The sequence below is a fragment of the Ranitomeya imitator genome, chromosome 1 (assembly GCF_032444005.1).
Source record: "Ranitomeya imitator isolate aRanImi1 chromosome 1, aRanImi1.pri, whole genome shotgun sequence".
Lineage (NCBI taxonomy): Eukaryota > Metazoa > Chordata > Amphibia > Anura > Dendrobatidae > Ranitomeya > Ranitomeya imitator.
Window position 1 is genome coordinate 429,406,940 of NC_091282.1, and position 27,693 is coordinate 429,434,632.

The 27,693-nt window shown below is 41.9% G+C and overlaps 1 protein-coding gene across 2 annotated transcripts in view; it reads right to left on the bottom strand.

Moving 5' to 3' along the window:
• Positions 1-1,727: 1,727 nt before the first annotated feature.
• Positions 1,728-27,693, bottom strand: part of GDA (guanine deaminase) — a 168,056-nt gene continuing 142,090 nt past the window's right edge. For both annotated transcript variants that reach the window (XM_069763442.1, XM_069763435.1), the window contains exons 8-14: positions 17,510-17,617; positions 13,769-13,866; positions 11,028-11,095; positions 10,569-10,808; positions 10,365-10,483; positions 8,333-8,360; positions 1,728-2,408 (exon numbers count right to left, since the gene is read on the bottom strand). In XM_069763442.1, the coding sequence (XP_069619543.1) occupies positions 2,338-2,408; positions 8,333-8,360; positions 10,365-10,483; positions 10,569-10,808; positions 11,028-11,095; positions 13,769-13,866; positions 17,510-17,617 (732 nt within the window). In that variant the 3' untranslated portion in view covers positions 1,728-2,337. The remainder of the gene's footprint in view (positions 2,409-8,332; positions 8,361-10,364; positions 10,484-10,568; positions 10,809-11,027; positions 11,096-13,768; positions 13,867-17,509; positions 17,618-27,693) is intronic.

Sequence of the window (27,693 nt, forward strand, 5' to 3'; positions counted from 1 at the left end):
TGACAAGGGGGGGGGGGGGGTCATTTATTATTTCTTTTATTTTGATCACTGAGATATAATCTATCTCAGTGATCAAAATGCACTTTGGAACGAATCTGCCGGCCGGCAGATTCGGCGGGCGCACTGCGCATGCGCCCGCCATTTTGGAAGATGGCGGCGCCCAGGGAGAAGACGGACGGACCCCGGCAGGATCGGTAAGTATGATGGGGTGTGGGGGAGCACGGGGGGGGGGATCGGAGCATGGGGGGGTGGATCGGAGCGCGGGAGGGGTGGAACGGAGCACGGGGGGGTGCATTGGAGCATCGGGGGTGGATCGGGCTGCAGGGGGGGTGGATCGGACTGCAGGGGGGGTGGATCAGAGTGCAGGGGGGGTGGTTGGAGCACGGGGGAGGGTGATTGGAGCACGGGGGGAGCGGACAAGAGCACGGGGGGAGCGGCGCACAGGACGGAGGGGAGCCGGAGCAGTGTACCCGACAGATCGGGGGGCTTGGGGGGCGATCGGTGGGGTAGGGTGGGGGCACATTAGTGTTTCCAGCCATGGCCGATGATATTGCAGCATCGGCCATGGCTGGATTGTAATATTTCACCCGTTATAATAGGTGAAATATTACAAATCGCTCTGATTGGCAGTTTCACTTTCAACAGCCAATCAGAGCGATCGTAGCCACGGGGGGGTGAAGCCCCTGGGCTAAACTACCACTCCCCCTGTCCCTGCAGATCGGGTGAAATGGGAGTTAACCCTTTCACCCGATCTGCAGGGACGCGATCTTTCCATGACGCCACATAGGCGTCATGGGTCGGATTGGCACCGACTTTCATGACGCCTACGTGGCGTCATGGGTCGGGAAGGGGTTAATGACCTGCACATGGGGTAAGCAACATAGTGAATCAGAAGAACTATATTACATTTTAAATTGGAGGTATTTACTAATTTTATTATTATTACTACACTAACTACATATTGGGATAGGATCTAGGAGACTGGAATACCCCCTTAAGCAACACCTTTTTTTCCTGTAGTAAATTGCAGTCCATTGGCTTCACACACAGGCACACACATTTTATGGTGGGTTTATGTATATTTTCTTTACTTTATTTCCTTTTTTCAGATCTAAAGTTGTCTATATACAATATTTTGGTTCTTCCCATTTTAATAGCATTTTTTCTATATGACTTCAAAAATCCCAGAATAAAAGGCATTTCAAAATGTAGCAAAATATATACCGTATTTTCTGGTGTATAAGACGACTGGGTGTATAAGACGACCCCCAACTTTTCCACATAAAATATGGAATTTGGGATATGCCTGCCGTATAAGACGGGGATCATCTTATACACCCAGTCATCTTATACAGCGTGTGATTCCCAGGGTCTGGAAGAGAGGAGACTCTCCTTCAGGCCCTGGGATCCATATTCATGTAAAAAATAAAGAATAAAAATAAAAAATATGGATATACTCACCCTCGGACGGCCCCTGGCTGTCACCGCTGCAAGCGTCTGCCTCCGTTCCTGAGAATGCAGAGAGTGAAGGACCTTCGATGACGTTGCGGTCAGGTAATCGGTCACCTGACCGCTCATGTGACCGCGACGTCATTGAAGGTCCTTCACTCTCTGCATTCTCAGGAACGGAGGCAGACGCTTGCAGCGGTGACAGCCAGGGGCCGTCCGAGGGTGAGTATATCCATATTTTTTATTTTTATTCTTTATTTTTTACATGAATATGGATCCCAGGGCCTGAAGGAGAGTCTCCTCTCCTCCAGACCCTGGGAACCACATGCCGACATGCAGAATCGCTCCCTGCACACGCCGTACCCGGCGTATAAGACGACCCCCGACTTTTGGGACAATTTTTAGGGGTCAAAAAGTCGTCTTATACGCCGGAAAATACAGTATATATACTTAATTCCTTACACAAAACAGCCTATAGACGAGCGTTGCCGTGCTTCTAGAATAAACACCATGAACACCATCAACTCATCACCATTTTCTTGAAAGTAGCCATGGTTTTTTTCAATCTTTAAAAACTCTTTTAATAATGAAACAAGGAATGACTAATACTGAAATCCTATTATTGTTAATTCTAAAGTGGAAGTAGTATTTATTAGGAAAAATATGTTTCTATATTTTCTAAAAATATTAAAATACTATATATATAAATTACCTATAAATATATCAAACTCTGATCTCTGACTAGCTCATTTTAAGAATATTTTTTAAATTAATAACTTTATAACACTAGAGAAATATTTTAACAAAGTAATATTAATCTGTCAGCAGCGTCCATATTAAAAAGAAATCTCCGTAGATTCAAGTAAAATATTTGTTCCCAGTAATACTCTATGCATTGTTAGGAAATGGAACCACACATCTTCCAGCGACATAAACGGCCTTGATGTTCCTATCATCACCTACAGAAAATTAAAGATAAAGTGATCAGAGAATTATAAAAGTCAATACATATAATTCTGCGAACTATAACAAAACTATAGTAGACCATGTACAAATGAAAATAATCCCCAAAATAAGCTGTGTCACTGACAGCACACAGAAATCGGAGAAAGTAGACTCTCTTATCCCACCTGGTTGGCTTGAAGGCCCCACTAAGACCTTAGACTGGCCCTTATTGGTCGCCTCCTACTGTCTTACATAGTTAAATAGGTTGAAAAAAGACTTGGGTCTATCTCTAGATTATTTAGAACCCCCATTGCCATTTGTTCTGAGGAAATCATCCAGTCCTTCTTTAAAAGCTGTTATATTGTCTGCCATTACCACCATTTGCAGTAGGGGAGGGAGAACCTCAGACCCATCGCCCATTTACGGCCCGCGATGATCTTTTTTCTGCCCCCGGACTGATTTCTGGGGACCACAATGCTTGGGCCCGCAGCTATGTTTTGATGACCAATGGCCTTTTAATTTTTTCTTGATCTGTGCGCATGCGCAAACAGTGTTTACTACTGAATGCTGAGGCGCATGCAATGAAAGATAACATCCTGACACCAGTGTCGAGACTTACTTTCTGGGTGGAGTTAGCACACAATTTGCATGGCTCCCGAAGAATACTTTAAATATCCAAATGGCCCTGAGCAGAAAACGGGGTCCCCACCCCTGCAGTAGGGTATTCCACAGTCTGACTGCTCTAACTGTAAAGAACCCTTTCCTATTTAGCTGCAGGAATCACCTTTCCTCCACATGTAATCAGTGCCCCTTGGTCCATTCTAGGGTCCTTGGAAGGAATAAGTCATGTGCCAGTCCTTTGTATTGACCACACATGCATTTATACACATAAACAACATCTCCTCTGAGACATCTTTTTTCTAAGTGAAATAGACCTGATGTTTCCAACTTTTAACCAGTGTACGTGTACTTCCGGCTAAAACAAAGCACACGTTCATTTAAATTAGTACACATGCGTAGTAAGGTGCGTTCCCGCACTTAATACGCATGTGACAAGGAAGATAATGTGGTTTTACCGCATTTAATGAAAGTGTATGGGTAATTTACGCAGCAGAGACTGAGCATCTCCGCTACATAAATTGCATTGCTGCGGTCTGGAAAGATGCGCCGCATGTCCATCTCCGCAGGTGAGCCGGAGGCATCTCAGCACACATAGTAGAGATGGAATTTCTTGAAATCCCATCCACTGTGCTGTAACATCTGGCCGCTGCAGGTTGGACGCTGTGGATGTACGCAGCGTCCAACCCACAGTGTTTACTCACCGTGTGAACATACCCAAAGAATTCTTCACTGGAGAAGATAAAATTATTAAAATTCTGTTACATCCCATTTCAGCAGTCACGGTGTCTTATGAAAGGGTCTGTCATCTGGTGGAGCCCAATTTATAACATCTAGATATGTACACTGAACACGCATGTAAACATCAATTTTAGTGCAACATACAGTGAGTAAAAAATAAAGGCTGAGAAATACGAGCACACTGCGAGATCTGGTCATTCTTTTACAAAAATCTTGTTTACTTTCACATTGGAATTCACCCTTTTAAATCCAAAGTTATCTGTGGCCAATCCATTCACAGCACAAACCATGGCAAAAACTACAGATAATGCTGTGAAATCTGTAAAGATCTGTATTGGAACAAGTACACCACATGTATCTATATATCGGTACAGCTTGTTCACATTGCTGTGGTTTAACCCCTTCGCGCCACGCGCCGTACTAGTACTGCGCTGCCGGCACTGCATTTGTGCCAGCACCAGTACTAGTACGGCGCACCGATCACCGCGGTCTCGTGCTGAGCGCCGCGGTGATCGGGTGCGGGTGTCAGCTGTATATGACAGCTGACACCACGCAGCAATGCCCACGATTGGCGCTATCGCCGATCGTGGGCATTTAACCCCTCTGATGCCGCTGTCAGTAGTGACAGCGGCATAGAAGGGGATCGCGCAGGGACAGGGGCTCCCTGCGCTCTCCCACCGGAGCAACGCAATGAGATCTCGTTGCTCCGGTGACCCGGAAGGAGTCCCCAGATCCAAGATGGCCGCCGGACTCCTTCCGGGTCATGAAATGACCTGGCTTGCCGGCGCCTGCTAAGAGTTGCTGAGAGCAGGCGCCGGAAAGCCTCCTGAACTGCCTGTCAGATCGTTGATCTGACACTGTGCTATGCACAGTGTCAGATCAACGATCTGATCTAATACAGAGATGTCCCACCCTGGGACAATGGTAGACAGTTAAAAAAAAAAAAAATGTGTAAAAAAAAAAAAAAATCCCCAAATAAAAAAAAAAAAACATTTCCCAATAAATCCATTTATTTATGTAAATTAAAAAAAAACAATAAATGTACACATATTTGGTATCGCCGCGTCCGTAACGACCCGCTCTATAAAACTATCCCACTAGTTAACCCCTTCAGTGAACACCGCAAAAAATAAAAATAAAAAACAAGGCAAAAAACATTGCTTTATTATCATACAGGCGAACAAAAAGTGGAATAACACGCGATCAAAACGACGGATATAAATAACCATGGTACCGCTGAAAACGTCATCTTGTCCCGCAAAAAAAGCTGCCATACAGCATCATCAGCAGAAAAATAAAAAAGTTATAGCTCTCAGAATAATGCGATGCAAAAACAATTATTTTTTAATATAAAATAGTTTTTATTGTGTAAAAGCTCCAAAACATAAAAAAATTACATAAATGAGGTATCGCTGTTATATTACTGACCTGAAGAATAAAACTGCTTTATCCATTTTACCACACGTGGAACGGTATAAACGCCCCCCCTAAAAGAAATTCAGGAATTGCTGGTTTTTGTTCATTCCGCCTCCCAAAAATCGGAATAAAAAGCGATCAAAAAATGTTACGTGCCCGAAAATGTTACCAATAAAAACATCAACTCTGTGGGCCAAAATATGGATAAATTATAGCTCTCAAAATGTGGTGATGCAAAAACTATTTTTTGCAATAAAAAGCGTCTTTTAGTGTGTGACAGCTGCCAACCCTAAAAATCTGCCAAAAAAACGCTATAAAAGTAAATCAAACCCCCCTTCATCACCCCCTTAGTTAGGGAAAAATAATAAAATGTAAAAAAATGTATTTATTTCCATTTTCCCATTAGGGTTAGGGTTAGGGCTAGGGTTAGGGCTAGGGTTAGGGCTAGGGTTAGGGCTAGGGTTAGGGTTGGGGTTAGGGTTTCAGTTATAATTGGGGGTTTCCACTGTTTAGGCACATCAGGGGCTCTCCAAACGCTACATGGCGTCCGATCTCAATTCCAGCCAATTCTGCTTTGAAAAAGTAAAACAGTGCTCCTTCCCTTCCGAGTTCTCCTGTGCGCCCAAACAGTGGTTCCCCCCAACATATGGGGTATCAGCGTTCTCAGGACAAGTTGGACAACAACTTTTGGGGTCCAATTTGTCCTGTTACCCTTGGGAAAATAAAAACATAGGGGATAAAATATCATTTTCGTGGAAAAAAAAATATTTTTTATTTTCACGGCTCTGCGTTATAAACTGTAGTGAAACACTTGTTGGTTCAAAGCTCTCACAACACATCTAGATAAGTTCCTTGGGGGGTCTAGTTTCCAATATGGGGTCACTTGTGGTGGGTTTCTACTGTTTAGGTACATCAGGGGCTCTGCAAATGCAACATGACACCTGCAGTCCATTCCATCTACGTCTGCATTTCAAACGGTGCTCCTTCCCTTCCGAGCTCTGCCATGCACTCAAACGGTGGTTCCCCCCCACATGTGGGGTATCAGCGTACTCAGGACAAATTGGACAATAACATTTGTGGTCCAATTTCTCCTGTTACCCTTGGGAAAAAAAATTACGGGCTAAAACATTATTTTGTGGAAAGAAAAAATGATTTTTTAATTTTCACAATGCTACATTCTAAACTTTAGTGAAACAATTGGGGGTTAAAAGTGCTCACCACACATCTAGATAAGTTCCTTAGGGGGTCTTCTTTCCAAAATGGGGTCACTTGTGGGGGGTTTCCACTGTTAAGGCACGTCAGGGGCTCTCCAAATGCGACATGGCGTCCGATCTCAATTCCAGCCAATTTTGCATTGAAAAGTCAAATGGCACTCCTTCCCTTCCAAGCTCTGCCATGCGCTCAAACAGTGGTTTATCCCCATATATGAAGTATCGGCGTACTCAGGACAAATTGCACAACAACTTTTGGGGTCCAATTTATCCTGTTACCCTTGGGAAAATAAAAAATTTGGGGCAAAAAGATCATTTTTTGTGAAAATTAATATGAAATTTTTTTTACGGCTCTACATTATAAACTTCTGTGAAGCACTTGGAGGTTCAAAGTGCTCACCACACATCTAGATTAGTTCCTTAGGGGGTCTACTTTCCAAAATGGTGTCACTTGTGGGGGTTTCCACTGTTTAGGCACATCAGGGGCTCTCCAATCGTGACATGGGCTCCGATCTCAATTCCAGCAAATCTTGCATTGAAAAGTCAAATGGCGCTCCTTCCCTTCCGAGCTCTGCCATGTGCCCAAACAGTGGTTTACCCCCACATATGGGGTATCGGCGTACTCAGGACAAATTGTACAACGACTTTTGTGGTCCAATTTCTCCTGTTACCCTTGGTAAAATGAAACAAATTGGACCTGAAGTAAAAATTTTGTGAAAAAAAAGTTAAATGTTCAATTTTTTTAAACATTCAAAAAAATTCCTGTGAAGCACCTGAAGGGTTAATAAACTTTTTGAATGTGGTTTTGAGTACCTTGAGGGGTGCAGTTTTTAGAATGGTGTCACTTTTGGGCATTTTCTGTCATATAGACCCCTCAAAGTCACTTCAAGTGTGAGGTGGTCTGTAAAAAAATGGTTTTGCAAATTTTGTTGCAAAAATGAGAAAACGCTGGTCAACTTTTAACCCTTATAACTCCCTAACAAAAAAAAATTATGTTTCCAAAATTGTGCTGATGTAAAGCAGACATGTGGGAAATGTTGTTTATTAACTATATTATGTGATATAACTCTCTAATTTAAGGGCATAAAAACTAAGAGTTTGAAAATTGCTAAATTTTCATAATTTCCGACAAATTTTTGTTTTTTTCACAAATAAATGCAAGTCATATCGAAGAAGTTTTACCACTAACATGAAGTACAATATGTCACGAGAAAACAATGTCAGAATCACCAGGATCCGATGAAGCGTTTCAGAGTTATGACCTCATAAAGTGACAGTGGTCAGAATTGTAAAAATTGGCCCTGTCACTTAGGTGAAAACAGGCTTTGGGGTGAAGGGGTTAAAGATATGTTCACGCTGGCATTGTGGTTTGTGGTGATAACAGAGGCCACAACATCGCTGGTTCTATCATACAGGGGAATCCTCGGACTCCCAATGGAACTAATTAAATGAAAGGGTCTTCCTGGACACAGTCTTCACAGTGTGCAGAACTCCCACTGTCAGGATTTCCCTCTATTTGCACCTTGAGTAGGCAGTCACATGACTCCATGTATGCAATTTGCATCTACCAGCTGGCATCTTTTACTGCCTCTCTCAATGTTCAACCAAGAGAAGTGGATGAGAAGATAGATAGTCAGATGATAGCAGGCACATGAAAGCAAAGCAGAAGCTGGCAATTGTCTTCACAGAGATAGTCAGAGATTTAAGAGGTGAGTGGAAGAGTTGCAATTTTTAAGCCTTGAGTACCCCCAGGCCAAAATCAATAAACAGAGAAATTCTAGGATTTTTGTTGGTTTTGCCGAGAAAGATGATTGATTGGTTATATACATATATTAATGTTAAATTTTGTATGCCATGATTATTTTTAGGAAACAAAAACAATATTTAGTATGAAGTATTCTGACCTAAGAGATTTTATTTTATTTAAGGTGAAGAAACATTGACATACGTACCAAGATAAAGGAATCTCTGGAACATTTCCTAATTTAAAAAAAGAGAGAAATTTACAGAAAATTCCACGTATCCAGTTGTATATACAGTGTATATAGTACATCAAATATTTCGATTTCTAAATACTTCTCTTTTGACATATAAAACTACAGTGGCTTGCAAAAATATTCACCTCCTAGGCTTTTTACCTATTTTGTTACATTACAACCTGTGCTTAAATATTTTTGAATCGAATTTGTGTGTGATGCGCTAAATAGTTGAAATTGGTGAAGTGAAGTGAGAAAAATTAAATTTATGGGATCAAATAACTAAAAATTGTCATGTGCATATGTAAGTGTATGTGCATCCTTTTGCTATGTAGCCCCTAGAAATTTCTTGTGCAAGCAATTACCTTCATAAGTCACATGCTCAGTAAAACGAAGTCTACCTGTGTGCAATCTAAGTGTCACATAGTCCGTCAGTATATACACAGCGTTACTGAAAGGCCACAGAAGCTGCAATGCCATTAAGCAAGAGGCACCACTAACCATACACCACCATGAAGACCAAGGAGATCTTCTAACAAGTGAGGGACAAAGTTGTTGAGAAGTACAAGTCAGGATTAGGCTATAAAAAAATCCCAGTCTCTGATGATCCCCGGAGCACCATTATCATCAAATGGAAAGACAAATGGAAAGCCCACTAAAACTCTCAGCCCAGGCATTAATCAGACAGGCAGCACAGAAACCAAAGGTAACTCTGGAGGTGCTGCAGAATTCCCAAGCAGAGACTGAAGTATCTGTCCATACAACCACAATAAGCCGTACTCTCCATAGAGGTGGATTTTATAGAACAGAGAGCAGAAAAAACCTTTACGTCACACAAAAATTGTAAGGCTTGTTTTTAGTTTGCCAAAAGTTATGTGGGAGAATCCTCAAATGTAGGAAGGAAGATTCTGTGGTCAGATGAGACCAAAATTGGACTTTTTGGCCATCAAGGTAAACATCATGGCTGGTACCAGACCAACACAACTCATCACCCCAAGAATACCATCCCCACAGTGAAACATGGTGGCGGCAGCATCATAGCATCATGCTGCGGGAATGTTTCCAGCAGCACGGACAGGGAAAGTGGTCTGAGTTGAGGGGAAGATGGCTGGTGTGAAATACAATGATATTTTTGAACAAAACCTGTTTCAGTCTGCCAGTCTCATGTATGAGAAGGGGGTCAGGAGGAGCATCTGTTATTCAAACTAATCAAACATGTATAGCCAGCTTTAAAATCAAATGTACTATAAAATTGTCATGATTCTGCCACTTGAATGACAGGTCTACCACCCTATGGCATTGAGGGCTTGCTGAGCTATCAGGATTGTGAGTGACAGCTATGCCACCCAATCTGAGGCAGAGATGTGAGTATTGTGAATGACAGATAAGCCGTCCTTTCTGACGGGGGCTGTGGGATCTCCTCCAGGTGTCATCCATTCTGGGTGACTACAGGGCTACTTAGCACTCTGACAATTGTCAGGTCATTGCCAATTGTAGCTTTACTCAAGTGGTGAGTGTTTGCTCTGTGCCCTGAGTTTTATTTTGATCTCCATTGCTGACTTGCTGGCCTTGTATTTACATTTGACCATCCGTCTGACTTACCCTTTTGTCTTGCTTCGCTATCTTCCTGATGCTCTGACCTCGGACTGTTACCTGACCACACTTTTGTCTTACCCCTTTGTCTATTACAAGCCCTCTTGGTTTTGACCCCGGACCTCTTGACTTTCCTGCCTCGCAGTGAGTAGTCCCTAGTGTCACATTGAGTAGTAAAAAGGTGAGAAATTAGTGAATATGTTCGGAAAAAGATTGCTGAATCCGAATTTGCCTTATTCGAGCCATAGTTGCACCATATTTGTGCCGAATTTATGATTGACGATCGTTTCCGAACATGTTCGCTCATCTGTACTCCCAATGACTACAAGGGCGTTTGGCTATGTTTGGCGAATATTAGAAATGCGACGATCGTAGATTCAACCGAAAATATACATTTTACACATCTCAATACTACCTCTCTAGACATTTGAGAAAAGACCTCTAAAGGGCTGTCTTTGGCTTCAGGGTTGATTAACAGTGCATCAAATTCCTTGCCCACGTTAAAGTTTCCGGTTATGTGGTCAATGCTTAAAGCTGTAAAAAAAAGGCATAGATAAACAGATTTTACTTATGTAGTGAAATTGGCTGTCATTTTGTTGTTTTTAAATGGTGAACTTACCTTCACTGCCACCCAATGTTGCTAGCCGGAATGCCTCCTTGTAACTTAACACTTTAGCATTATATTCAGTTATTATTGAGCCATTTTGAGCTTCTCTGTTTATTCCACTTGGCTTCTTCTCGTTTTCTATTTTATTATTGTCCTGTTCATCCTTTGTTCTTTCCATGAAAAGAATTTTTGAAGTTTCTATTGCTTTCCGGATAGCATCAAGTAATGATATGGAATACCCACCAGCAACATCTAATAGAAATGTTATATTTACATTTTTAAGTATTCTTTCATCAATTATTTCTAAAAACTAGAAAGTTATAGATCAGCGGCATACGACCAGAAGAGAAGTCATATTCAGAGACCATAACTAACTGGACATAAATGACATGTCTTGAACAATGGTTTTTCAATTTACACCACTAACCCCAAGCAGTCAACCACCACAAGGATATGTATTAAATACCTTACCAGTCCCAAGCCCTATTTTAACTCTGTGATTTAGAGCATTTCGAACATCAAGGTGACCACTGCACAATCTGAAACAAACAGAATGGATGCATGAAATATACTTAATTAAAGTGGTTGTCGAGTTCTTGAGTTGAGATAACCCCTTTAAGAACTTTTTATCTTTCTATACTTTTACGCCTTTGTTGGTAGGACTTTTTTTTGGCTGTGCTTCATATCTAAACTTTTACAAGATATACTTTACTTTATAGAATAAAACACAAAGCAGCGGCCAACACATGTAAATATAAACATCATAGATACGATACTGCCAAGAGCTGCCATATAATTTCATGGCAAATTGCAAGTAAGAATCATGTGGCTTTCAAAGTTTTTGGTGTTAGCCGTTTGCTAATTTGCTAATTATGTTGTTTATGACTTCCATTCTCTTTTTATAAAAAAGTGTAAAACGTATAAGGCTAATTCATCAAGATGCTCACGGTACGAGTACAAGGAGATGAATTCATTAAGATGCGCTTTCCACTTTAATGAATCTAATGAATTCGGCTAATCTTGTTAGTGACAGTAACGGACTGGAGCAGCATTTCTGCCATACAAAAAAAAACAGCACTTTAGATGAACTGGAAGGGCGGGCGTGGCTGCATCCCATTTCACCCTGACTCCCTCCCGGCTCCACCAATTCCAGAGGAGCGGATTCAAACTGGCATGATAAACGCCAAAAGTTGCAGAATTTCTGAACAATTTCACACTGCACAAAAATGTTACAACTTCAAAGTTTTTATGCCAGCTTTATGGTGTAAACGCTTGGATGAATTTGCCCTTATGACTTATGATTTTACAATTATTTCCAACATTTACTACCTTTTAAGTCATAATTTTGATTTTATGAATACAAGTTACCGTATATACTCGAGTATAAGCTGAGATTTGCAGCCCAAATTTTTGGGCTGAAAGTGCCCCTCTCGGCTTATACTCGAATCATGGTCTGCGGCAGGGTCGGCGGGTGAGGGGGAGAGAGGACTGTCGCATACTCACCTGCTCCTGGCGCTGTCCCTGCCTGTCCCATGGTCTTCGGGTGCCGCAGCTCTTCCTGTGTTCAGCGGTCATGTGGTACCACTCATTAAAGTAATGAATATGGACTCCACTCCCATAGGGGTGGAGCCGCATATTCATTCCTGTAATGAGTGGTACCAGTGATCGCAGACCATCTGCCCGGGAGAAGGAGCCAGGGACCGCACCGGAGCAGGTGAGTAGTTCATATTTACCTGTCCACGTTCCAGCCTCGGCGCCGCTCCGTCTTCCCGTCCTTTTGCTGCGACTGTTCAGGTCAGAGGGCACGATGATGTATTAGTGTGCACGCCGCCCTCTGAATGAACAGTCAGTGCGGAGAGACGGGACGCTGAGGAGCACTGGGCAGCGACGAGAGGTGAGTATGTCATTTTTTTTTTATTGCAGCAGCAGCATTATATGTGGCACAGCTTTACATGGAGCATCTATGGGGCAATAATGAACGGTATGGAACATTATATGTGGCACAGCTTTATATGGAGCATCTATGGGGCAATAATGAACGGTATGGAGCATTATATGTGTTACAGTTTTATATGGGGCATCTATGGGGTCATAATGAACTGTATGGAGCATTATATGGGGCATCTATGGAGCCATAAAGAATTGCATGGAGCTTTATATGGGGCATCTATGGGGCCATAAAGAACTGCATGGAGCATTATATGGGGCATCTATGGGGCCATAATGAACTGCATGGAGCATTATATGGGGCATCTATGGGGCCATAAAGAAATGCATGGAGCATTATATGGGGGCATCTATGGGGCCATAAAGAACTGCATGGAGCATTATATGGGGCATCTATGGGGCCATAAAGAACTGCATGGAGCATTATATGGGTCATCTATGGGGCCATAATGAACTGCATGGAGCATTATATGGGGCATCTATGGGGCCATAAAGAACTGCATGGAGCATTATATGGGGCATCTATGGAGCCATAAAGAACTGCATGGAGCATTATATGGGCCATATTTGTATATGGAGCATCTTATGGAGCCATAAAGAACTGTATGGAGCATTATATGGGGCATATTTTAATATGGAGCATCTTATGGGGCCATAATGAACTGTATGGAGCATTATATGGGGCTCCTGATTCAATATGGATATTCAAAAACACTTAACCTACTGATGTCTCAATTAATTTTACTCTTATTGGTATCTATTTTTATTTTTGGCATTTTTCCGGTAGCTGCAGCATTTTCCACCCTAGGCTTATACTGGAGTCAATAAGTTTTCCCAGTTTTTTGTTGCAAAATTAAGGGGGTCGGCTTATACTCGGGTCGGCTTATATTCGAGTATATACGGTAGTCCTGTTTAAAATTATTACATTAATTTCTCATGATTAGGTTGGTTTTACATATCCAGCTTTCAATTTGAGAATTATCACAATGTCTGGATTGTCCTCAGGACTCCTGACCCAAACACACATGAGGCTTTTGAGTTCAGGTCAAAGGACCTGCTGCCGGGCCAAGCTTTATGGACTGTCCTTGGACAGTGAAAGTTGGATGTTGGAAACTGGCCTTATTATTGTTCCTGTTGCCGTTTTTACAGCCTAAAAACTCTTGACAGTCCCTCTAAAGAATAAACCTTGACTGTGTGAACTTCGCCTCAATACACATAGTAAACTTTATAGCTTATTATGTTGCATGTAATTTCCATTAACTTACGAAATATTGGAATTAGGGCAATGTGATATTGCAGCACCACTTTCTCTAAATACATTTAGCTCCTCAGTGGTCAGGTAGCAGCCGTGAGCCATTACTGTCTGAAGTGACAAATCAAAAAGGAAACAAAATAATGAAGCAATAATATTTTGACCTTACTTCAGTAACACACAATGGCTTTGCCCAAAAGATTGAAAAATCCAATAGAGTATTGCACACCTTTTCTTCCTCATACCATTGAAGAAATCAATCCATTGTATACAAGGAAAAATAAAATTGGTCACATTAACGAGGAACTTTTGACCTATAAACTGGCAGAAAATCAAATCTATGTCTCAAACAATTGAATCCAGTTTTATTTACTCAACAATGTGACGTCAAACTACCACACCTTGGAGCCAATGCCAGTTTTTCTTAGAACTTTTTTGAAAATGATTAAAAGTGATTTAAAAAATATATTCATTTTAATGTTAATTTGTCATGCAGCATATTTGCTCATTTTTATGACGCTGTTTACACTAAAACCTGGTGTAAACTCTAGGGAAAGGAACCATGAACTTCAATTTTGTACCTCATTGTATATATTAAGAGGGCACATGAGAAATGTAAATTTCTAATCAAGCTACTCATAAAGAACAGAATACTATATGGGGTCTACGTATTTAAACCTTTATGAAATTAAGAGCACAGTGTTGGTGGTCTTGCACACTGCCCAGTCTACCACAACATCACTTGCTTTCGTAAGCAAACTTATTACAGTTTTGCTTATACACAAAATGCAGGGTGTCTTTTTTCAGTAAATATATTTTTGTGATTAGTTGAACTTGTTCTACATTAGCAAACTCTAGCTGTTTTATGTCATCAGTGACTACTTATTCGTGCTGAAAGAAAATTGAGAATTAGTAAGTGTGTTATTATTCTTTACAGTAAGAGCAGTGAAACTTGGTACTCTCTGCCACATGATGTTACAGTGGTTGATTCATTACAAAAATTCAAGAAGCGTCTAGATGCCTTTCTTATTGAATATAATATTACAGGTTATGGGCACTAGATTCTGTCATGAGACATTGATCCAAGGAGCTAGTCTGATTACAGTATGGAGTCAGGAAGGAATTTTTCCCCTAACATGGCACTATTAGGCTGTGTGCATGTTGCGGATTTACTTGCAGAAATTTCTGCAAGGTTTCTGCATCTCTTGGCAGATAAACACAGTGGAAAATCCGTGCTGTTTTTATGCGTTTTTGTTGCGTCTGTCAGGACTACAGGACTTTTCATGGAAAAAGTCACGGTGGCGAAACGTATGTTGGAGCTGGAGTACTTGGGAGCCAGGGATCACTAATATATTGGTATTTATACCCTTTGTACATCACTTATGCACTTTATGCAGTCCTGACAGACTGATTATTTAGATTTGCACTTTATATGATTTTTTGAGGGTCATTCAGCCAATTATATTTGTATATAATATGGGATCTGTGTTCCTAACGATGTATATATTCTTTGTACTATGATATATATGGTGATGTTTGTTGTTAGTTTCTCCTGGTTTTTAATTATATTCAATAAAACTATTTTAAAGCATTTGATATTTGGATTTCGAATATTCACTTTTGAGTAGGTTTTCTGGATTTGTTCTAGTGAATATTATTTATTTATCTATTTTGGTGAGCTTTTCTCACTGTTTGGTTGATATAATACTATCCTGTCCGATATAGTCCATTTAATACCGAGTGTCCCATGGCGATCTCAAGTGTAGATGTGACCGCTCTACTCGGCCTTCGGCGATACACTTCATCAGCTCCGATGCTCTCACTTACGGCACTACCGATGTGTGAGAACTTTCCCATGCAGCGGTGCCGCAAGTGAGAGCACCGAATCTCATCAGCTGATGAACTTCGATGAACTCTCATGGCGGCTCAGTGATACACTGCGGGAGCGATTACCTCCTGTCAGTGTATTGCCGGCGGCCGGGTGAGATCAACGAGGGACACTCGGTATTAAATGGACTACGGCGCAAAGGTGAGTATATGTTGGTGTATTATTTTTGATTGTTTGCAGGAGACACAAGCATCGGGGATTAGGTGTTCGGTGAGTATGTATTGTGTATGTAAATATGTAAATGTTTTTATTTTTTTTACAATTGAACACAGGCGCCGGATGATGAGACTATTCTCCCATCATCGGCTCATGCTGTCACTGTAATATGTGACAAAACACGTAGCCGGATGTTAGTAGTAGTCCCATCAGATGACGCCTGGGTACACACGTCGTATGGGTACACACACACACACAGACGCACACACACAGATAGACACACAGACAGACAGACACACGCACATATTCTCCACACACAGAGACAAACTCTTCCTCCTTCTGACATCATTTCCCTTTGACAAATCGCAGCATTTTTGCCAGCAACTCCACAAACCATTTTACACCTGCATTTTGCTGTGGATTTGGCTAACTCAATAGAAGTCAATGGGTGCAGAAATGCTGCAGATCCGCAAAAAGAATTGACATGCTGCAGAAAATAAAAGACTACAAATAAGGATGGAAATTTCGGGATCATGTGCACAACACTTCAGGAATGTCATTGATGAACATTGCTTAAGGAATCCATTGCGTTTTTGGAGCATTTCCATGCGTAAAAAAACGTCGTGAAAATGCATAAAGAACGCATCGTGTGCACATAGCGTCAATATCTGCCCCTTGGGATTTTTTTTTACCATGCTAGGCTATAGGTTGAACTTGATGGACTTGAATCTACCTTAAAATTTAAAAACTATGAAAAAAACTACGAAACTATTATGTTTAGATCACTGGACTGCATATATCAAATATTCTACTGCTCTTTAGATAAAAAGTGGTTGCCCCATAATCATCCATGGCCTACTTACTGACTAGGCTCCACCTCTGGGAATCGTGACATAAAGGAGCGTTCTGTGTTTACTGACTTGTATAAATGGGCCATAATTCTCTGGTGAGTGTGTTTGTGCAATGGAGAACTGTGGATATGAGGGCTACCTTTCCATCACACCCATTCTTGAGGGAGAGTGGGCACCAAAATATAAAGAGAACTAGAGTATAATCCAAAATATTTATTTAAAATTTTAATAAAGCACACAAATTAGTTATTATACAATGTAGTACAGAGGCTGCCCAGCTACACTAAAAGGAACGCACCTTCTGGATAGATAAATAAAGTGCATAGTGCAAAATTAAGTACACAGTCATTGTGCATATTACTTTATAGTTTTCTTCTAAAAATCGCATAATAGTAGTGTAAAAATAAACTGAATTTCACTTAATGAGGTATCTATCAGTGGTGCTATGGGCAGCATCTGTACTACATTGTATAATAAATATTTTGTGTGATTTATTACAATTTTAAATAAATATTTTGGATTATACTCTAGTTCTCATTTTGCTGTCTCTGTTATAGCTGAGTTTTCGATTCAAATGGATTGTGTTGTTAAAAGTGGGCAATTTATACCAAAATATAAAGCCTCAGCCTTAGGTCTACAGGAGCAGAAGTGCACGTTAACGGCCATCTCTCCCATAGAAGTTAAATTAATGGTGGTAACGCATGTGACTTTGGGATAGCAAGTTACCAGAATTACAAAGGGATGCTAGTGTCCAAATCCCCAGTGATCATACTATTATCAGCGAAAGTGTGGGTAGGTGTGAAATGTATTTTGCAGATTGACACTTTAATAAGAAACTATAAAAAAATATTCAGCTCACCTTGTTTGTTAGAAGTTTATTTTTATTATAAACTTCAGTATAATTTTTGTAAGCAGGAAATAATCTTAGAACTTCTTTGATTTCTGCCGGTGACTCACTGATGTGACTCTAAAAGAAGATGTAGAAACTTAGAAACGATACTAAATAATTAAATAAAATAAATGAAACGAAATTATTAAAAAGGTAAATAAAATCATTAAAGTATGTTTAACACTAAAAACAAGAGTTTTGTAGCTTTCTGTGCTGGTATCATATAGGTCTCCCAATCACTCTGATTTCCTTGTGATTGTTCCTTTGACCTGTCAAAGATTGATACATCCTATCAAGATATAAAGATTAGAGGAACCTAGTGTGGAAAATCTAAAAACTGTTGTACACAGAGTTTATTAACATAAACTGGAACTTGTAAAATTGTTTAATCTAATTCTGTGATACAGAAGTTGCAATGCTTCTACAGGAATATATTGTGTTGTATTGAAGTACCATGTGGCCTATAGATCTGAAATCTAGAGCTCAAGGGACCAAATGCCATAATAACTTGTCACTTCATTTTTCAAGAAAGACATGTACATTTATGATTAAGCTTTCAAAATGCAATTTACAAGTTTTCTTCCCAGAGACTCTATGACGTCTTGGTTAGTACAAGAAATTTTATGTCTGAAATGAATGCAATTCAACAGAAGATTGAATCCATATGACATTGCTTTATCTCCACAGATTAAATGGGGTTTCCCTTAACCCCTTGTTGCAACCTGTCCTAAATGTACTTCACGGCCAGGGCCGGACTGGCCATCAGGCAAATCTGTGAAATATCAGCTGGACCGGTATGGCCGTGGGTTGCATTGATATTGTTAACAGTATCAGCTTACCGATACTGGTAAGAGCTATGGGGGTCGATACTGGTAAGAGCTATGGGGGTGTAGAGACCCTGCGACATGCTGGTGGAGACACAACACAGGGGACATTGTGTGGCGCAAAGACTCAATGTGAGACAAATTGAAAGTGGAGAAGAAGGCTCCAGTTGACAGGGAACAAGGGGTAGGTGAGTATATTTTTTTTCTCATATTATTGGGCATGGGAGTCAGGTGATAGGGGTATAATACTGTGTGGGGGAATTTGGGGTAAATTATACTGTAGGGGAGCTGTAGGGGACATCATAATCTATGGGGGGCTGTGGAGGGACAAAATACTGTATGGAGGTCTGTTGGGGATAACCAACTGTATGGGGGCTGTAGGGAACAACATAATGTATGGGTGCTGTGGGGGACAACATTCTGCATAGGGAGCTGTGCTAAGTATCTTAATGTGTGGAGTGCTGTGGGGCATCATACTTTGTGTGGTATCATACTGTATAGGTGGAGGAATGTGAGCATATCATTCTGTCTGTGTTTGTCATACTGCATAAGGGCATCATATTCTATCGGTTCAATGGTGGATGTATCATAATGGGTGAGAATACTAAGAGGTTTCAGTAGCGGCAAAATACCTGTGTAAGTGCCATGATTTCTATGTACATCCCGGTTCATAAAAATTATTCTAATAAGGAGGCTACAAAGCTCATTATTCTATGGAGGCATAATAGGGGGGCGCCATTATTATATGGAAGCATACTGGGGGATTCTTATCATCATAGGGGAAGCACAGGAGACATTATTAAAAGGAAAAGCAAAGTCAAAGAAGCTATAAAAATTTTATAGGATGAAATCAGTGAAGTGGTCAAGAATGGTGTTGAGAAGGTCGAACGTTTAAATTCCTATTTTGCATCTGTGTTCTCTAAGAATGCAATTGTATAATCAATTGTAGAGTACTTAGAGAGTAAAATTGCAGAACCACCTGCCAGAATCTTTGAAAACTCCTGGAGAACAGGAGAAGTCCCAGAAGATTAAAAAAGGGCAAATGTTGTCCCTATCTTCAAAAAAGGGAAAAAAAATTGAGCCAGGAAATTACAGGCCAGTGAGCCTTACTTCTATAGCAGGAAAGATATTTGAACAAATTATTAAACAGCATGTATGTAAGTACTTGGAAAAGAATACAGTAATTAATCAGAGCCAGCATGAGTTTGTGGCAAACAAGTCATGAAATACTAATCTAGTTTCCTTCTATGATGGAATCCCTGACTGGCTGTATCAGGGAGATGGGGTAGATATAGTATATCTTGACTTCAGCAAAGTATTTGATAAGCTATCTCATACTATCTTCATTGAAAAAATGACCAAGTATGGGATTGACAAGGCTACAGTTAGGTGGATTCATTATTAACTCCGTGGTTATACTCAAAGAGTGGTAATAAATGGTTGCATATCCAATTGGAAGAGTGTTTCAAGTGGTGTACCACAAGGCTCTGTCCTGGCTCCAGAGTTGTTCAACATTTTTATAAATGATCTAGATAAGGGAACTGAAGGTAAACTAATCAAATTTGCAGACGATGAAAAGCTAGGAGGGATAGCTACAGGTACCGTCACACTTAACGATATCGTTAACGATATCGTTGCTTTTTGTGACGTAGCAACGATATCGTTAAGGAAATCGTTATGTGTGACAGCGACCAACGATCAGGCCCCTGCTGGGAGATCGTTGGTCGCTGAAGAAAGTCCAGAACTTTATTTCGTCGCTGGATCTCCCGCTGACATCGCTGGATCGGCGTGTGTGACACCGATCCAGCTATGTCTTCACTGGTAACCAGGGTAAACATCGGGTAACTAAGCGCAGGGCCGCGCTTAGTAACCCAATGTTTACCCTGGTTACCAGCGTAAAAGTAAAAAAAACCAAACACTTCATACCTACCGCTGTCTGTCCCCGGCGCTCAGCTTCTCTGCACTCCTCCTGCACTGGCTGTGAGCACAGCGGCCGGAAAGCAGAGCGGTGACGTCACCGCTCTGCTTTCCGGCCGCTGTGCTCACAGTCAGTGCAGAGGAGTGCAGAGAAGCACAGCGCCGGAGGACAGACAGCGGTAGGTAAGTATGAAGTGTTTGTTTTTTTTTACTTTTACGCTGGTAACCAGGGTAAACATCGGGTTACTAAGTGCGGCCCTGCACTTAGTTACCCGATGTTTACCCTGGTTACCGGGGACCTCGGGATCGTGGGTCGCTGGAGAGCTGTCTGTGTGACAGCTCTCCAGCGACCAAACAGCGACGCTGCAGCGATCGACATCGTTGTCGGTATCGCTGCAGCGTCGCTTAGTGTGACGGTACCTTAACACTAGAGAAGACAGATAAAGCATTCAGAAGGATCTAGATAAGCTTGAACAATGGGCAGTGACTAATAGAATGGCATTTAACAGGGAGAAATGCAAGATTCTACATCTGGGCAAGAAAAACGAAAATTACATCTACAGAATAGGAGGAATAGAACTAAGCAACAGCATGTGTGAAAAAGACTTGGGTATACTAATAGATCACAGAATGCACATGAGTCAACAGTGTGATGCAGTAGCAAAAAAGGTAAATACAGTTCTAGGATGTATTAAGAGAAGCATACATTCTAGATCACGTGAAGTAATTATCCCCCTCTACTCCTCCTTGGTCAGGCCACATCTGGAATACTGTGTCCAGTTCTGGGGACCACACTATAAAAAACACATTGAGAAACTGGAGCAAGTTCAGAGAAGAGCTACCAGGATGGTGAGTGGAGTGCAAAGTATGTCCTACAAGGAACAGTTAAAGGATCTGGGAATGTTTAGCTTGAAACTAAAGCTGGAGTCACACATAACGATATAGTTAACGATATCGTTGCAATGTCACGCTTTTGGTGACGTAGCAACGATCCCACTAACGATCTCGTTATGTGTGACAGCGACCAACGATCAGGCCCCTGCTGGGAGATCGTTGGTCGTTGGGGAATGATCAGGACCATTTTTTGGTCGCTGATCACCCGCTGTCATCGCTGGATCGGCGTGTGTGACGCCGATCCAGCAATGTGTTCACTTGTAACCAGGGTAAATATCAGGTTACTAAGCGCAGGGCCGCGCTTAGTAACCTGATATTTACCCTGGTTACCATTGTAAAAGTAAAAAAAACAGTACATACTCACATTCTGATGTCTGTCACGTCCCCCGGCGTCCACAGGGTTAAAACTGCTTTCGTCAGGAGCGCTGCCAGCGCCAGCCGTAAAGCAGAGCACAGCGGTGACGTCACCGCTGTTACTGCCGGCGCTGACACAGTCAGTGCAGGGAAACTCTTGGCAGCAGCGCGTGCATTAGCAGCGCTCTTGCCGAAAGCAGTTTTAACCCTGTGGATGCCTGCAGGGAACGTGACAGACATCAGAATGTGAGTATGTAGTGTTTTTTTTTTTTTTACTTTTACAATGGTAACCAGGGTAAATATCGGGTTACTAAGCGCGGCCCTGCACTTAGTAACCCGATGTTTACCCTGGTTACCCGGGTGCTGCAGGGGGACTTCGGCATCGTTGAAGACAGTTTCAACGATGCCGAAGTCGTTCCCCTGATCGTTGGTCGCTGGAGAGAGCTGTCTGTGTGACAGCTCCCCAGCGACCACACAACGACTTACCAACGATCACGGCCAGGTCGTATCAATGGTCGTGATCGTTGGTAAGTCGGTTAGTGTAACTATACCTTAAAGGGACACTGTCACCTGAATTTGGAGGGAACAATCTTCAGCCATGGAGGCGGGGTTTTGGGGCTTTTGATTCACCCTTTCCTTACCCGCTGGCTGCATGCTGGCTGCAATATTGGATTGAAGTTCATTCTCTGTCCTCCGTAGTACATGCCTGCACAAGATGGCTAAAGGGTGACTTAATAGCTGTTTACAAATATCTGTCACAGTGTAGAGGGATCATCCTTATTCTCATTTGCACATGAAAACACGAGAAGCAATGGAATGAAACTGAGAAGGGAGAAGATACAAATGATTTATTAGAAAAAAAAAGTGACAGTTAGGGTGATCAATGAGTGGAATAGGCTGCTGCGAGAGGTGGTGAGTTCTACTTCAATGGAAGTCTTCAAACAGAGGCTGGACAGACATCTGTCTGTGATTGTTTAGTGAATCCAGTATTGAACAGGGGGTTGGACACGTTGACCCATGAGGTCCCTTCCAACTCTAACATTCTATGATTCTATGATTCTATTATAAGAAAGCACAGGGGAGAGTTGTTATTATTATTAAGGAGGTACTGGGTCAGTGTTATTATAACAACACATAGAGGGATTATTAAAGAAGACACAGGTGGACATTATTACTATAAGTTGCTGTATAACTACAAGGAGGCACACGGGAGCATTGTGACCATGTGAAAGTAGAGAGGGAATATTATAGGGACCACTATTATTGTGTAGGGCACAAAAGGATGTTACTGTTACTATGCGGGTCACAAGGGAGGCATTGCTATTGTCTCAGGCAATAGTTGTAGCACTATATAGTTTTTGTACAGGTGGGGAACGTGAGGAGGTTGCTGGAAAAGCAGTAAGCCAAAGATGTCTCTGTATTACATTTTGTTAGGGACAAGTTATGACTGGAAGAAGTAGTCATTAAGGTCTGGGCCGAATTACAAAAAAAGCAGAAAATGAATGACTAATCAGAAAGAATGTCACTGGTGAGAACCTGTATTGTACACACATATATGGCCTACAAAGCACTGGTGTAATATTGGTATTACCATTATATGGTTACCATATGGTGGTAATGTCAGTCCTAGTATGGTCGTTCTGATTAATGATCAGCATGGTATTATCACTATTGTATATGCTGGTAATATTTAGTTATAATCAGGTGGTATTTGTCTGTTGCATTGCAATATTATTACTGCAGTCTTATTAAATTTTATATAGCAGTATTACTGGAAATGTAGGTAGTAGTAGTAAATCTTGATTTTCTCCAGGCAGGGTATTATTGGTAATAGAGACCCCAATCTGGGGAAGGGGTGGGGGCAGCAAGGGGCATTGTGCTTTGACTGAATCTCAGTCCCAGTCCACAGCTCAGGAGCTGTGCCCACCTCAGAAAAAACAATAAAAATAAACACAATTGGTATCACTACATACATAAATACATAAAAGTCCAGTCTATCAAAATCTAAAATTATTTCAAACATAAAAATACAATAAAAAGTCATTATTATGCTGTAGGTGCCCCAAAATGGTATCAATGAAAACTGTAGATCAGCAAGCAAAAAACAATGCCCACATACAGCGCTATTGATAGGAAAATAAAGTTACATATCTCAGAAAATGGCAGCAAACAATTTTTTTTCTTCAGAAATGTCAAAAAAATTCTGTTACCAAAATACAAAAAAGGATACAAGTTTGATATTGCCAAAATTGCACTGACCTGAATAATCATATTCCCATATGCAATCAGTAGACACAAAACTTGAAAACAATGATGGAATTGCATTTTTTTTCTCACAATTTTATCCAACTTCGAATTTTTTTCCTATTTTCAGTACACGATATGATAAAATGAATTAAGAATCTCCCGGTACTTACCTACACGCAACTTTCGATCCTCTCAAGATCTCCTTCTCTACTCCCCTCTCATCTCCTCTTCCCACAACCACATCCAAGACTTCTCCCGTGCTTCCCCCATACTCCGGAACTCTCTACCCCAACGCATCAGACTCTTGCCTACCTGTTATGATCTGGTGGCCTAGGAGCAGCATGAGACGTACTCTGGAGAAGGTGGTACCTGTACTGACCGCAAACCTGAACTTAGCAGCGCAACTAGAAGTAGCCGTGGGGGGTACCTAACACTCCCTAGACCCCTCGACACAGCCTAAGAACTAACTTCCCCTAAAGACAGAAACAGGAAACCTATCTTGCCTCAGAGAAAATCCCCAAAGGATTGACAGCCCCCCACAAATATTGACTGTGAGAGGAGAGGGAAATAACATACGCAGACATGAAATCAGGATTTAGCATAGGAGGCCATACTACCTAAAAAGAAAGAATAGGACAGAGTACTATGCGGTCAGTATTAAAACACTAGAAAATATCCACCACAGAAAGTACAAATCACCACATCTGACTAAAGTCATGGAGGGTATATCTGCATCTCCAGAGACACAGCTAGGCTACAAAAAATCCTTCACAGACAAAGCTGGACTAGACCAAACATGAAAATGCACAGAACTATAAGGTCCACAGAAGGTGGACAGCAAAAACAAAGCCAGAACTTATCTTTGTTGAAATGAACAGCAGAACAGAAGAGACCAGGTATGGATGTGAATCCTCCAAAAACAATGGACAACTGGCACTGACTAAAGGCTAAAGCAGGACTAAATAGCCCAGCCCAAATTGCAAAAAATAGAAACACCTGATAAATGCTGCGATCCAACTACCGCAGCACTACCACTCATAACCACCGGAGGGAGCCCAAGAGCAGAATTCACAACAGTACCCCCCCCCCTTGAGGAGGGGTCACCGAACCCTCACAAGGGCCCCCAGGCTGATCAGGACGAGCCAAATGAAAGGCACGAACCAAATCGTCAGCATGAACATCGGAGGCAACAACCCAAGAATTATCCTCCTGGCCATAACCCTTCCATTTGACCAGATACTGAAGCTTCCGCCTTGAAAAACGAGAATCCAAAATCTTCTCAACCACATACTCCAACTCCCCATCAATCAACACCGGGGCCGGAGGATCAACAGAGGGAACAACGGGCACCACATACTTCCGCAACAAAGATCTATGGAAAACATTATGGATGGAAAAAGAGGCTGGAAGGGCCAAACGAAAAGACACTGGATTGATAATCTCAGAAATCCTATAAGGACCAATAAACCGAGGCTTGAACTTAGGGGAAGAAACCTTCATAGGAACATGACGGGAAGACAACCAGACCAAATCCCCAACCTGAAACCGGGAACCAACACACCGACGACGGTTAGCAAAACACTGAGCCTCCTCCTGAGACAACACCAAATTGTCCACCACAGAAGGCCAAATCTGCTGCAGCCTGTCAACCACAGAATCCACACCAGGACAATCAGAAGGCTCAACCTGCCCTGAAGAAAAACGAGGATGAAAACCAAAATTACAAAAAAAAGGCAAAACCAAGGTAGCAGAACTAGCCTGATTATTAAGGGCAAACTCAGCCAATGGCAAGAAAGCCACCCAATCATCCTGATCAGCAGACACAAAGCATCTCAAATAAGTTTCCAAAGTCTGATTAGTTCGCTCGGTCTGGCCATTTGTCTGAGGATGAAATGCGGAAGAAAAAGACAAATCAATGCCCAGCCTAGCACAAAAGGCCCGCCAAAACTTAGAAACAAACTAGGAACCTCTATTGGACACAATATTCTCCGGAATGCCATGCAAACGAACCACATGCTGAAAAAACAACGGAACCAAATCAGAAGAGGAAGGCAATTTAGGCAAAGGTACCAAATGATCCATCTTAGAAAACCGGTCACAAACCACCCAGATAACCGACATCCCCTGGGAAACCGGAAGATCTGAAATAAAATCCATAGAAATATGCGTCCAAGGTCTCTCAGGGACCGACAAAGGCAGAAGCAACCCACTAGCGCGGGAACAGCAAGGCTTAGCCCGCGCGCAAATCCCCAAGGACTGCACAAAAGAACGCACATCCCGCGGCAAAGAAGGCCACCAAAAGGACCTACCAACCAAATCTCTGGTACCAAAAATCCCAGGATGGCCAGCCAACACTGAACAATGAACCTCAGAGATCACTTTACTAGACCATCTATCAGGAACAAACAGTTTCCCCACTGGACAGCGGTCAGGTTTATCAGCCTAAAATTCCTGAAGAACCCGTCGTAAATCAGGGGAGATGGCAGAAAGAATCACCACTTCCTTCAGAATGCTGACCGGCTCAAGAACCCCAGGGGAATCAGGAAAAAAACTCCTAGAGAGGGCATCCGCCTTAACATTCTTAGTACCAGGAAGGTACGAGACCACAAAATCAAAATGGGAGAAAAACAGGGACCATCGAGCCTGTCTAGGATTCAATCGTTTGGCAGACTCGAGGTAAATCAGATTTTTATGATCGGTCAGGACCACAATACGGTGCTTGGCCCCCTCAAGCCAATGACGCCACTCCTCAAATGCCCACTTCATAGCCAACAACTCCCGATTGCCGACATCATAATTGCGTTCCGCAGGTGAAAACGTCCGAGAAAAGAAGGCACACGGTTTCATCAAGGAACCATCAGAATTCCTCTGAGACAAAACGGCCCCTGCCCCAATCTCAGACGCGTCAACCTCAACCTGAAATGGAAGAGAAACATCCGGCTGACGCAACACAGGGGCAGAAGTAAATCGGCGTTTAAGCTCCTGAAAGGCAGAAACAGCCGCAGAGGACCAATTCGTCACATCAGCGCCTTTCTTCATCAAATCGGTCAGAAATTTAAACACACTGGAGAAGATGGCAATGAAACGACGATAAAAATTAGCAAAGCCCAAGAATTTCTGAAGGCTCTTCACAGATGTAGGCTGAATCCAATCATGAATGGCCTGAACCTTAACCGGATCCATTTCTATAGATGAGGGAGAAAAAATGAAGCCCAAAAAAGAAACCTTCTGCACTCCAAAGAGGCACTTCGACCCCTTCACAAACAAAGCATTATCACGGAGGATCTGAAATACCATCCTGACCTGTTTCACATGAGACTCCCAATCATCAGAAAAAATCAAAATATCATCCAAATATACAATCATGAATTTATCAAGATAACTCCGAAAGATATCATGCATGAAGGACTGGAACACAGATGGGGCATTAGAGAGTCCGAATGGCATCACAAGGTATTCAAAATGGCCTTCGGGCGTATTAAATGCAGTTTTCCATTCGTCACCCTGTTTAATATCAATAAGATTATATGCCCCTCGAAGGTCAATCTTAGTAAACCAGCTAGCCCCCTTAATCCTAGCAAACAAATCAGTAAGCAAGGGCAAAGGGTATTGAAATTTGACCGTGATCTTATTCAAGAGGCGATAATCAATACACGGTCTCAAGGAGCCATCCTTCTTGGCAACAGAAAAAAAACCTGCTCCCAATGGTGAAGAAGATGGCCGAATATGCCCCTTCTCCAAAGACTCCTTAATATAGCTCCGCATGGCGGCATGTTCTGGCACAGACAGGTTGAAAAGTCGACCCTTAGGGAACTTACAACCTGGAATCAAGTCAATAGCGCAATCATAGTCCCTATGTGGTGGAAGGGAACTGGATTTGGGCTCATCGAATACATCCTGGAAATCTGACAAAAACTC